Source organism: Orcinus orca, chromosome 13, assembly GCF_937001465.1.
Source record: "Orcinus orca chromosome 13, mOrcOrc1.1, whole genome shotgun sequence".
Lineage (NCBI taxonomy): Eukaryota > Metazoa > Chordata > Mammalia > Artiodactyla > Delphinidae > Orcinus > Orcinus orca.
In genome coordinates, this window is record NC_064571.1 from 28,463,061 (window position 1) to 28,476,460 (window position 13,400).

A 13,400-nucleotide genomic window follows, 5' to 3' on the forward strand; every position below is an offset into this window, starting at 1 on the left:
TTATTATTGAAGTATCATCTCAATTATCCCTAGGAAGAAAATTTACAATTTTATGTTTCATTTTTTTATTTTCTATATTACCTCAGTTTCTGTAGAGACCTTTTACCTGATTCTTCAGTCTATTTCCTGTGTTACCAGTAAGATGGAGATAGGTGGAGGCTAAGAATATTGGGGGGGAAATCACTGATGAATGATATGTCTCGCTCTTTTTGTTTTTCCTCTCCTTATTTACTCTGGCAGCCTACATTTGCCCTTCTTGATTTGACCCAGTTGCCCAAATACGCAACCCGCTCTGGCAAAGACCTGACTTTACTCTCATAAATGTCTGCATGTTAGGATTAGCTAGATGGTGAACACCATGCCAGAGTTTTTTGTGTGACCAGTCAGAATGGCCATCATTAAAAAATCTACAAACAATAAATGCTGGAGAGGGTGTGGAGAAAAGGGAACCCTCTTGCACTGTTGGTGGGAATATACATTGATACAGCCACTATGGAGTACAGTGTGGAGGTTCCCTAAAAAACTAAAAATAAAACTACCATACGACCCAGCAATCCCACTATTGGGCATATACCCTAAAAAAACCATAATTCAAAAAGAGACATGTACCACCATGTTCACTGCAGCACTATCTACAATCGCCAGGACATGGAAGCAACCTAAGTGTCCATCGACAGATGAATGATGAAGAAGATGTGGCACATATATACAATGGAATATTACTCAGCCATAAAAAGAAATGAAATTGAGTTATTTGCAGTGAGGTGGATGGGCCTAGAGACTGTCATACACAGTGAAGTAAGTCAGAAAGAGAAAAACAAATACTGTACGCTAACGCAGATATATGGAATCTAAAAAAAAAAATTGTTCTGAAGAACCTAGGGGCAGGACAGGAATAAAGACGCAGACATAGAGAATGGACTTGAGGACACGGGGAGGGGGAAGGGTAAGCTGGGATGAAGTGACAGAGTGGCTTGGACATATATACACTACCAAATGTACAATAGATACTAGTGGGAAGCAGCCACATAGCACAGGGAGATCAGCTCCGTGCTCTGTGACCACCTAAAGGGGTGGGGTAGGGAGGGTGGGAGGGAGGGAGACGCAAGAGGGAAGAGATATGGGGATATATGTATATGTATAGCTGATTCACTTTGTTATAAAGCAGAAACTAACACAGCATTGTAAAGCAATTACACTCCAATAAAGATGTTAAAAAACCAAAAAGTTAGATAGTAAAAACTTCAGAAGAATTGCCCACACTCCTCCAACAGATTCTCTAACAGTTAGCAGAACAGAATTCACACTGAATGTGGTTTATGAGTAAAAGACAAGTCAACTTTCAAGTGGTTCACAGATGACAACATTTCTTTTCCGTGTGCCTGCTTTGGAGCCATATTTCTGCTGACCACTCAAAACTTTCCTCTTGAGTATTCTGTGATATATTAGAACCAGGAATAAGGGATGTTAGTGCTGGAAGGGTCAGCCAGTGGTCTGGGATTTAATTCACATATCCTTTCTGCACCAGGCTCTTTAAGATCATTGAATTAGCCTAAGAATTTTGAAGCTGTAGAATTCAAGACAGTGCATTACAATATGCCAATACTACTATTCTCCTGCTCTGACATTCTCCACTGATGGACAGATGAAGGAGAAGGAAGGGCAGTCACCAGTAACTGAGAGTAAATGAAACTGGAATATTATAATTCAGTATCATTTGAGTGACTGAATTGGCTGGCAGAGTGTTCTGCAGTTAAGGGTGAGGAAAGATTAATTCTGCACCTGACACCACTACTGTATTTATACAAGTCTACTGGGACAGTTGTTTACCTTGAATTGTTTTCTTCATTCATTTCAGTCAGACAGTTGTGTTGACTGATTTTCCTTTTTGATGTATGAAATGACTGACTGAATTTACCATTTAATTTCCACTAATGCACTGTAAAAACAATACATTACTTAAATTGGATTGGAAGGTATGAAAATGTTTACCCCAGAACTAGAAAGGCCAGATAAATCATAAGAAACATTTGACTGTGAGTGTTAGAAAGCTACTGAGGTAGCCATGACCTAGAAAAGTAAAATAGAGAAAGAAACTCACTGAAGTGAGAACAATATTCTGCACATGCGTTTCTAGCCCAGTCATTTAGAAACTACTGATGAAGAGCAAAAGTCTGAGAAACCAAATGTGGCTCCTAAGAGGTAGAAAAGCCAGTAGATCTTAGGACAATGTCATAGGACTAAGGAAACCGGAGTTGGAATTGAGAAATAACAAGGCAGCTAGAATTTTAAGGACCAAAATCACAGAGAGAGTAAAGATTCAGAGAACGGAGCTGGATTCAGCAACAGTGTTCCCTTGCAGTATTTTCCATGTATAATAGGTAGACAAGACAAGATGCTAAGAAGTCAAACAAAAGCTAACTGAAGTCAAAGCAAAGACTTAGTTGGCTCATAATGCTGAAGAGACAAAATTGGGGTTCAGAACCTATGAAAGATTTGTGGCCCAATGGAAAACTAATGATATGAATTAGGACATTGGAATTCTCTACATATGTGTGTGTGTGTGTGTCTGTGTGTCTATGTGTTAGGAAGGTTGATGCAACATCTACATTGAACCTTATAAAGAAGGAAAATGAGTATGAAGTTGGCCCAGTGACTGAGGTGATCTTCCCCTCTGCTCCCTACCTAAGAATAGGAAATTCTCTCCTCAAGAAAATACAGTTGACCCTGGAACAATGTAGGGGTTAGAGACGCTGACTCCCTGTGCAGTCAAAAATCCACATATAACTTTATGGTCGGCCCTTCTTATCTGTGGTTCTGAATCTGAGGATTCAACCAACCACAGATCATGTAGTACTGTATTACTTATTGGAAAAAAATCCATGTATAAGTGGATCTGTGCAGTTCAAACCCAGGTTGTTCAAAGGACAACTGTAATGTCATTCAGATTCTCTACAACTTGTCATATCCCAAGTCTGGTATTCACTGAAGAACCACCGAGACTACCAAGAAAAGGAGAATTAGAATAAAAAACAAAAAAGAATCAGAATCATAGATGACCCAAACGTTCAAGTTCATACGTATTTCGGTAAATATTATCAAGTTCAAGAAAATAGATGACAAGGTGAAGAATTTAACTTGACAACTAGAAACTATAAACTGATTGAAGTTGAACTGATAGAATTAAAAATTATACGAAATTTAAAACTCGGTAGTGGATTGGACACAGGTAAAGAGAGGTAAGTGAACTGGAAGATAGAGTAGTAACAATATTAAGACTAAAGCATGGGAAACGAAAAGAATAAAAAGTACACAAAAGCGCATTTGAGACATATGGGCCACAGTAAACATTTTTATCATATGTGTAAACTGGAGTCCAAAGAAAAAAGGAGAGAGAGATTGGGATGAAAACAATATTTCAGAAATATTAACAGCTGAGAGTTCTCTAAAACTAAAAAGAATATATGGAGCCTTAAATTCAATAAGCACTAAAAAAAAAAAAAAAGCAACAAGAACAAATACAAAGAAAACCACAGCTAAGATCACCACAGTACAATTCATGAACAGCAAAGAACAACATGACATCTTAAAAGCAGCCCGAGGAAAAAGAGAGAGATTACTTTCAAAGGAACAATAGGATTAAGATTACAGCTTACTTCTCAGTGAAACTGACTGGATACTGGAAAATAATGGAATAACATTTTTAAGTGCTAAAGAAAAGAACTGCCCATTGGGAATTCTAGAGGCAGAGAAAATGTTGTTTGGAAGGAAAGATGAAATAAGGAAATTTGCAGACAAACAAAATTTAGAAAATATGTTCTCATCAGAACTGACTGAATTAAATTCTAAAGGGAGACCTGCAGGCAGAAGGAAGATTATCACAGATGAAAATAAGGACTTTATAAAGAATTATGTATAACAGAAAGGATAAATAAGTGGATAAACCTAAGTAAAATCTAACAGCACACAAGAGTAATAATAAAATATATCAAAAATTAGAATGCATTAAAACAAATGGAAGAGGAAAAAGTAGTAAAAGAAATTTAAGATCTCAGCATTGCTTGAGAAGCAGTAAAAGAGCTAATAAGTCATGGTACCTGTGTAACTGCTACTTAAGTAAAAATAAGCTAATACAAGGGAAAATGGAATTTGAAGAAATCTCAAAGGAAGAAAGAAGAGCAAAAGGAACGTAACAAGGTGGGACAAATAGTAAACAAGGAGTAAACGGTCTATAAGAAAATACATTAACTGTAAATACTGAAATTAAAGGACAAGGATTATTGAAACAAACCAAAAACCTAATTCTGTGCCACCTACGAGAGACAAGAGTCAGATTGAAAATGAAAGGATTCAAAAATTATGTCATAACAACAATAAGTAAAATTGAAGAAGATTTTTTAATGTTAACATAGATTTGAAAGCAAAAAGTATCACTGGCGATAAGGCAGGATAATAAACCCCACTGTTACTTTACAAGGAATATATTATAAGTCTAAACTTCAATGCAATATATGAAGGGAAATTCCAAAAATCTAAGTAGAAATAGAAAAATCTAAATTACCTAGATCAGAAACATAGAACCACAACAACAAATCAGATTATAGAAGATCTGAGTACCATCATTAAAAACTTTGGCCTAAATTTACATAAAACACTGCACCAACAATGATGGAATATATATATTATGCAGAAATTTTTAGGTGCACATGGCACATTTATAAAATTGACTATATTCTGGTTATAAAACAAGGCACTGAATAAGCAAGAAATTTAAACCTATATAACCAATATTTTACCAAATAGTTGGATACTTCTGATCATTATTTAGGTCAAAGATAAAGCCGCAATGGGAATTAGAATTTTATTAATTGAATGATAATGAAAATATGCCATAACAAAACCTGTGGGTTGCAAATAAAGCTGTGGTCACAGAGAAGTTTATGTATTCCAATTATACTCTCTAAATGTAAAACGGAAAAGAATAAAGCAACTAGAAGATAACCTATCACCCTGAGGTAGGCAGCTCCTGAACTGTACCCGGTGGGGAAGGCAGGGCAGAACTTCAGGAGGCCGGCTGAGAGCACGGTGAACACCATGTCAGGAGCAGTCTCCAAGAAAGAGAATTTAATGTACAAAGGAATGACTAAAATATATTTAAGAACTAGCACCCTGACCCCTCTTAAGGATGACTTATGTTGCTGGGGAAAAAATAAGAAGTGCTCGATGTAGAAGGTGAATATCTCTATAATTCCCAGGAGAATCTTGGTACCAGGACCACACAATGAAGAACTTGGAGCCCCCGTGGCTAATCCAGCAGAGAGAAAAGGAGGAACAGAGATGCGAGAGAAAATAACGGGAACTCTTGGTGCAATTTGGTGCTGCTGTAGGCCCAAGTCCAGGTATGTGCTCTCTGTCTCCACATCTTAAATAAAAGCCACCATGTTCCTCAGTCTTTCAGGTACTTAGAATTTCTCTTTAGAACCTGAAAATGGGGTCAGGTTTCCTGTCTGCATTGCTACAGTACAAAATAGAGGCAGGATGTTTGAAATAGTTCTCCATCTGGCAGAGGAGGCCTTGAAGCTGTGAGCCACTCACTGCAAACCAGGAGGACATGAAGGATTCTTGAGCAGATCTGAAGCTACTGGGAGGCCTTTGAGGAGTTAAATCCCATAGTAAATACTGTACCTTCAATGGCCCCTTCTCCCTCTCTGTCCAGTCTTCCTCCACTCCCGTGGGGGCCCAAAGGGGTTAAATGAGCACTCTGATGTAATCAATATAGCAAATTACTGGTATCTTCTATGGATTATTGAGATCATAAATGCCCTATATACAGTATTATGTAGAAAGCAAGAGAGTTGATATAATACTTATATAAAACCGTGAAGATGGAACTATCGTCCTTGGTCCTTACCATATAAACACACACACATAGACACACACACACTTAATGGAGATTGAAAATTTACTTATTATTTTCCAAACCAATAGATGCACACCTAAATCTCCAATGGTAATGTCTATGATAAGCTTTTTTAGTCAGGGTATCGTATGTAGACATAGCAGTTTCAATTCAAAATCAGGCTGCCACCTGTTAAATATACAGGAGTCCATGTTTATGTGCCATGATCCATCACTGTTGTGCTAAAGCCATGTAAGCAAATTAAATGGAGATATCTAGGAATCACGACTACTACATTTTTCATATCTTTGACAGTAATACACATCTCTTCAATAATTCCAGAAATGCAGTATTGCTGTTGATTTCAAGCTTGTTGGAATGGGAGACGAGTTCAGTTCAGTTTCATTTGGCTTTCCTACACAAATTTGAAAAGCAAGACAAGGGGTGTTCTATCACTAACTGTGTTTTTTCCACTTATATATCAGGAACGGGACAAATATCCACAAATTTCATTATGAACCGGTGAGCACACTGTGAGTTGGGCTTGGGTCAGAACTCAGTTTATCACCTGACATCCATATCTCTCATGCTAACAACTTGAGAGGGTATCATTTCTGTTTAATAGATGTTATTGATACATCAGACCACTTATCTGGATGTTTTTGAAGTGTCTGAATGTTACCCCAGGTCAGTGTCAGATTCAATAATTCAGTTGCTGATTCAAGACTCTTATAAGATACACATATGCATGTGCACGTGCACACACACACACACACATCCATTCATCCATCTATCTGTCATCTACCTATCTATATCTATAAATATTTTTTGACATAGCATTAAGTGAAAGAAGTGTGAGAACATTTCCCAGTTTGTGGATTTTCAATTTTCCCTTGTGAAGACTGAGTTGCTGTATTTATAGAAACTTGAGAAGCTGGAGTTACTAGGTCTTCTTAATGATTCATACATTTTATCATAGTAGATATCTTTTAATCACTGATAGTATTTTTGACTTCTTTTTCTGATATTATTATAACTAAATCCATTTCTTTTTGATCAGTATTCTCCCCTTAGATTCTTTCTGTCACTTATACTTCAGACTTTCTATGTCCTGTTAAATTGGGTATGTCATAAATAAATAATAATAATCGTCTATTTAGCTAAATTAAATGTTACGTTTAATGTATTTATTGTAATTTTAATTTTAACATTTTTCTTTCTTAAGAACTGCATTGGATATTTTGCAAATAGATATAGACTTTTTCTTGATTTTGTCTTTATTTTATAAAATAATTTTATATAATTTCTTTATATTTAGAACTGATTTTTCAAAAATCACTGGATTTATTGAAAGACATGGTATGTATATCAGTTCTTTTTTTTTAGCTGACTTTTATTTATGTTTGACTTCATTTCATCTACAGTTCATATTTGATATTGAGGTCATTTTATTTTTCAATTTAGTTTGTTGAAATTCTGAGGGCTTAAGTAGAGAATAATTTCCTCTAAGATAGGTTTAAATGTGCTTCTTCTGGGTTCCAAGGAACACTATTAACCTGGGAAACTATCTTGAGCTTAGCTTCAATTTATCGATATATGATTTTTATGATTAGAGATCTACTTTTAATTTGAACTTCAGACCCAAGTGAGATCTGTAATTGCAAACATGCAGGGTATATTATTATTAACCCCCAGCCACAGCATAAAAATATGATTTCTTACAGCCTTCCATTAGTGATAGGCACATTTTTGTACCCTCCTGTTTTAGCCCCCAGTGAGACTCTGCACTTAATATACAGGTGTAAGATTCATCCCCAACTTAGCACAAGTCCATGATTTAGTCAGTTTTTCCTAAACTGATATTGAATTTGCCTCTAAGACAGTCTCAGATTTCTTTGACTAAAATCACTTCTCTGATTACAAGTCATCTTTTGTTATTTTTATTGTTTTGTGTTTTATTTCTTTGGTGGGAGAACTTAATTGCCTGCCTTATCTTCTTACAATCTCAGCAATGTATTAAATGTTATGTTATTTTATCCTCTCTCTAGTAATACTGTGGACTGGTATTCTTTTTAAGACCTACTCTAATACACTTATTTATATATTTTGTAAAAGGTATGTTTTTATTCTTAATATCAATTTTTTTTCTTTTTAGCACCTTGGTAAAATCCACCATGTACAGACAGGCATAAGGAAGACCAGGAGTTTATTCATCATCAGAAACTTATCCTATTAGAAACACCATGTATTGGATAATGAGATAATATCTAATTGACCCAATCAGATTCTGTAGCAGATAGAATTCCCTTGGAAACAGACTCGAAGAAGATGAGATTTGTATGTAGTAGAGCTATTAATGTGTGTTCTTGGGAACAATATCTGTTAATAATATAGTAAAACAATGCAGGAAGAAATACAACATAGTTCTCCAAAGAAAATACATCTAAAGTTAGTTGAATTTCCCGAATGTCTTGTAATCATGAAAAACTATATATGGAGTCCCTATGATTACTGTACTTACCTATGGGGTAGTACTGCTCTTATATTTCCATCAGTTCTATCAGTCTTCATGTCCTAAGCCTTAATACATTTTTTAATCAAAAAATCCAGTAATTTCCTAGTGTCCTTACAGTAGATATGGTTGTTTGCTTAAGCCATAGCACTGCTTCCTTTTACTTACAACTCTGATTTTGATTAGGTATCAACCTTCCCACAGGCAGCTTGGATATCCATAGGCTGTGGATGACACATTGGAAACCAATAATGTGCCATTCATCAAACATTCTGGTTAAGCTGTCATTCTACTTGTCAGTGATCTTTTTTTTTTCAGGAATAGAAATGCAGTGAAATTCAGATCACAGAGAATCATAAAGAAATTTGCTTTTGGAAAAATCAGTTCTGTGTAATTAGCAGTGATTTCCAGAAACATTTCTTCTTCTAACACTGATGTGAAGGAAAATGCAGGTAATCATGATCATTCTTGGCAGTAATTCTACAAGTATGTACAGAACCAATTTTAGGGTGGCATAATACTGTGGCCAGGAGAGCTGAGAGATAGTAAAACTTGAGCCTTTATAATACTAATGAGCTCCTAAATTGATAAATTCTGAAGATTGTCTTTCTCCTAGACTTCTTCTGTATCAGCTTATTCATAGCAATCATAGTTAAGCTGTTTGAATCAGAGTTCCTTGAGTCAGCATCCTAAATGAATAAAATATTTGTGTTAGAAATGGAAATCTGGAAATAACATTCTAAAATATGGAATTGAGTAAAATTGATACAAGGCAATAAGGATAATATTTTTCTGTCACAGGAATCTGAAAATACTAGTTATTCTACAGAAAAGTTCTTTTTAACTATTGCCTATTGTATATTGTGATGTATCAACTTTTGATGATGGCTGAGTCATCATGAATCCTAGTAGGAAATATTTATGAGATTGAACTAGGTTGAATCTTTTCTTTGGCATTACATAACACCTTAAAATATGGAGAAAACTTTTGTCTGCAAGTGACTCATGAAATCTGAGCGAGAAAAATATGTCTCTGCTAAGAGAGGTCATCTTCACTTATGATTACAATCAAAACATTTGGAAGTTTAGTAATCATGGGCCTGGATGATTTAGGAAAGCTAAGACTTGTAAGAACGTTACTCTAAACGTTTGGGAATTTGAGAGAAAATAAGATTAGAACAAAACACTTGTCCCCCCAAACCTCTTCCAAGCACCTCCTGTAAAGCATTGTGTGACTGATGAAGGGCACAGTCTGATTATTGTGAAGATACGGCTTTCTAAAGCAGCGATATTCGTGCCAGAGGCAGTTGGTTAAATCACCTGGTAACTGAGACCAAGAGGAAAGGAAAGTGTTACATTAAGGTCTCATGGCACAGACAGAGCACAGAGCTTGTTATCATAAACCAGAAACTTCCAGATTCATAGGCCCAAATAATTGCTGATTGTGTATTAGTAGTCATGCAGTTAATTGAAAACAAGTAGGCTGTATAACTAGTTTTAAAAGAAATGTATACCAAAGTGACCCCAAGCCTGGTTAGAGTATATGATTGCTAAACCTTCTAAAGTAAACACTAGTCCCAAGAATTTTCACCTACAGAAAGTACGTTGCTAAAGTGGTGCAGACCCAGAAAAGAAATTTTACACTGTCCACTCTACGGTCACAGAGACAACAGACACGGCTATACTCTGAGAGAGGAGAATAAAAGCTCTCTGATTCACAAGCTATGAAAATCACTTCACTGACAGAACAGGAAGTTTTTGTAACCCTGTCCAACAAGTAAAGTATATTATAGACAACTGCATATTTTCCCGTTGTCCACCTTTACAAAAGGGAGTTTTTTATTGTAATTATCATGCTTTTTACCACTTTGTGTACAGTTAAGGAAGATAAATCACTGGACCATTGGGAGCCATGTCAGAGGACTGAATACTACCCAGAGATCTTGTACTTCAGAATAAATGCAGTAATTGACTTTGGATTTTCTCCCTTTGGGAAGGAATTAAGACATATTTCAAGTGGGCATGAATTTTTTTTAAATGTATTGTAGAATGTGTGGAATGAAAATATGTATGTGGAATAAGTTCTCGGATAGCCAAAGAGCTTGTAATATTGGATTTTAATTGTTGCTTATCCATTTATATTCCATATGCCCCCTTCATTTCCCTACTAGAAACTGAATTCATTTTCCCCAAATATCCAGTTCATTCTATGAAGCTTATATAACTTAGTAGAGACTGAGTGGGCTCCGTTTAGTCTAAACCAATCACAATATTTATCTTTACACCTATCAGTGATTGGTTGGAAAATAGACATGGAATTTACTGAGAATTAAAAGAATTAGGAAGTCAGCTAAGGGCTTCTGGGAAAGTTCTTCTTTGCTCTTCAGTCAAGAACGTAAGAACAGGAATAAGCCTCTAAAATTGATTGCTACTGGCAGTCACCTTGTAACCCTGAGGGCAACCAGTCTTAGCATAAAGCCAACCTGAGGACAAAAGAGATAAAAGACAGATAAAACCAATGACTCTGATGACCTCATTAAGTCATGTATTCAGTGAGCTTAGAAATCTGCTCCAACTTCCAGTTTTATGAGACAATAGATGATCTCATTGTTTTAGCAAGTTTATATAGAATTCCTATTAATTAATCCAAAAGCATTCTAAATAATATAATTGTATTCCCCATCTATTCCCTCTGGAAAACCTAGAGGGTGCTTGTGAAGAGATTCTATATAGGACAGTTTTCCAGGGGTATCCACAGTAATTCCATACATCAAGCATCTCTGTGGCCTAGTTTTACAGAAAACTAAGTGCTTTTTATTCCATTCTGTCCTCTTTTGTGATAACCCCCTGTAAAACTGGATGGTCTATATATGTCTGTACTCCATTTCTGGACTATTCAGGTACTTAGCCATGTGACTTCAGGTTTCCTTGAAGAGCAAAAAATTACACTGTGTATTTATTTCAGTGTCTGGACAGCTCATGATAAGAATATTCTATTTCATTTTAGTTTTGTCAATAGGGAGGGTTGTGTGCCCAGAGGAAAATGATAACCAAAACAGTATAATGTTTTCTCATGCTTGAGAATACTAATGCTGTTAAATATTTCTTCTGAAACACTATGTGTAGTGAATGACTGGAATTCAATCCTAGGTGTAAACTTTAATTTACTCCATCTTTCCCCAGTTTTTATACTTACATTTTTTATTGTCCTTTGCTTTTGTAAGTAATGCCTCTATAAACATTTTCATACAAAATCAGTATTATTCAATAGAATTATTTTTGAATTCCTATTTTAGCAAGATGCTTATGTATTTCAAATTTAGTACTAGGTATTCATTAGGAAATTTGATTCTTGTTATCATGGAGCTTACAAAGTACTGAGGAGAGAGATGCAAAATAAAATCTCACAATAACATATTTTTCTGTGGTGAATACTATCCAAAAAATGTATAGTATTTTATGAGACTAAGAGTGAAAGAACAAACGTGTTTTCCGTTAAGAAAAAATCTGAGAGAGACCTTCAAGATTGCAGAGGAGTAACACGTGGAGATCACCTTCCTCCTCACAAATACATCAAAAGTACTTCTACATGTGGAACAACTCCTACAGAACACCTACTGAACGCTGGCAGAAGACCTCAGACTTCCCAAAAGGAAAGAAAATCCCCATGTACCTGGAGAGGGCAAAGAAAACAGAAAAAACAGAGACAAAAGAATAGCAGTGGAACCTGCACATCTGGGAGGGAGCTGTGAAGGAGGAAAAGTTTCCACACACTAGGAAGCCACTTCACTGGTGGAGACGGGGGTGGGGTGTGTGTGTGGGAAGTTTCAGAGCCACAGAGGAGAGTGCAGCAACGGGTGCAGAGGGCAAAGCGGAGAGATTCCTGCAAAGAGGCTCGGTGCTGACCAGCACTCACCAGCCTGAGACGCTTTGCTCACCCGCTGGGGGGCTGGGGACTGGGAGCTGAGGATCGGGGGTCAGATTCCAGGGAGAGGACTGGGGTTGGTGGCATGAACACAGTGTGAAGTGGTTAGTGCACCACAGCTAGCCGGGAGGGAGTCCAGGAAAATGTCTGGACCTGCCTAAGAGGCCAGAAACCGTTGTTTCGGGATGCGCGAGGAGAGGCGCTTCCTGCTCTGTGTGCCCACAGACGGCAGAGCACAGCCTAAGCAAGCTCCAGAGATGGGCATGAGCCGCAGCTATCATCTCAGACCCCAGAGTCAGGCACGGACCACTAATGCTGCCACCACTGCCACCAAAAATCCTGTGTGCAAGCACAGGACACTACCACACTCCCCCAGGAGCCTGTGTAGCCCGCCACTGCCAGTGTCCCATGATCCAGGGACAACTTCTCCAGAACACAAGGCATGCCTCAGGCTGTTGCAATGTCACGTCAGCTTCTCCCCCCTGCAGGCTCACCCCGCATTCCAATTATGACTATCATACCTTTCCTCCTCTCCGACCTGAGTGATCAAGAGAGCCCTAATAAGCCGCTGCTTTAATCCTTTCCTGTCTGGGTGGGGAACAGATGCCTGAGGGTGGCCTACAGACAGAGGCAGGGCCAAAACCAAAGCTGAACCCCAGGAGCTGTGCGAGCAGAGGTTAGAAAGGGAAATTTCTCCGTGCATCCTCAGGAGCAGTGGATTAAATCCCTGCAATCGACCTGATAAACCCTGCATCTGTGCAATACCTGAATAGACAATGAATGTTCCCAAAATTGAGATGGTGGACTTTGGGAGCAACTGTAGATTTGGGGTTTGCTTTCTGCATCTGATTTGTTTTTGGTTTTATGTTTAACTTAGTTTAATTTTTAGTGCTTGTTATCATTGGTGGATTTGTTTATGGGTTTGGTTGCTCTCTTTTTTTTTTCTTTTAATGAGTGTGTGTGTGTGTGTGTGTGTGTGTGTGTGTGTTTCTTTGTGTGATTTTGTCTGTTTAGGTTTACTTTTACCTTTTAACTTAGGGTTCTGTCTTCGTTTTTCTGTTACT

At 37.2% G+C, this 13,400-nt stretch overlaps 1 protein-coding gene across 1 annotated transcript in view; it reads left to right on the forward strand.

Moving 5' to 3' along the window:
• The window catches only part of LOC125960867 (uncharacterized), a 148,223-nt gene that overhangs the window by 89,922 nt on the left and 44,901 nt on the right, over positions 1–13,400 (forward strand). Inside the window, exons 4-6 of the mRNA XM_049696185.1 lie at positions 5,256–5,399; positions 6,385–6,432; positions 7,218–7,258. Coding sequence (XP_049552142.1) covers positions 5,256–5,399; positions 6,385–6,432; positions 7,218–7,258 — 233 coding nt within the window. The remainder of the gene's footprint in view (positions 1–5,255; positions 5,400–6,384; positions 6,433–7,217; positions 7,259–13,400) is intronic.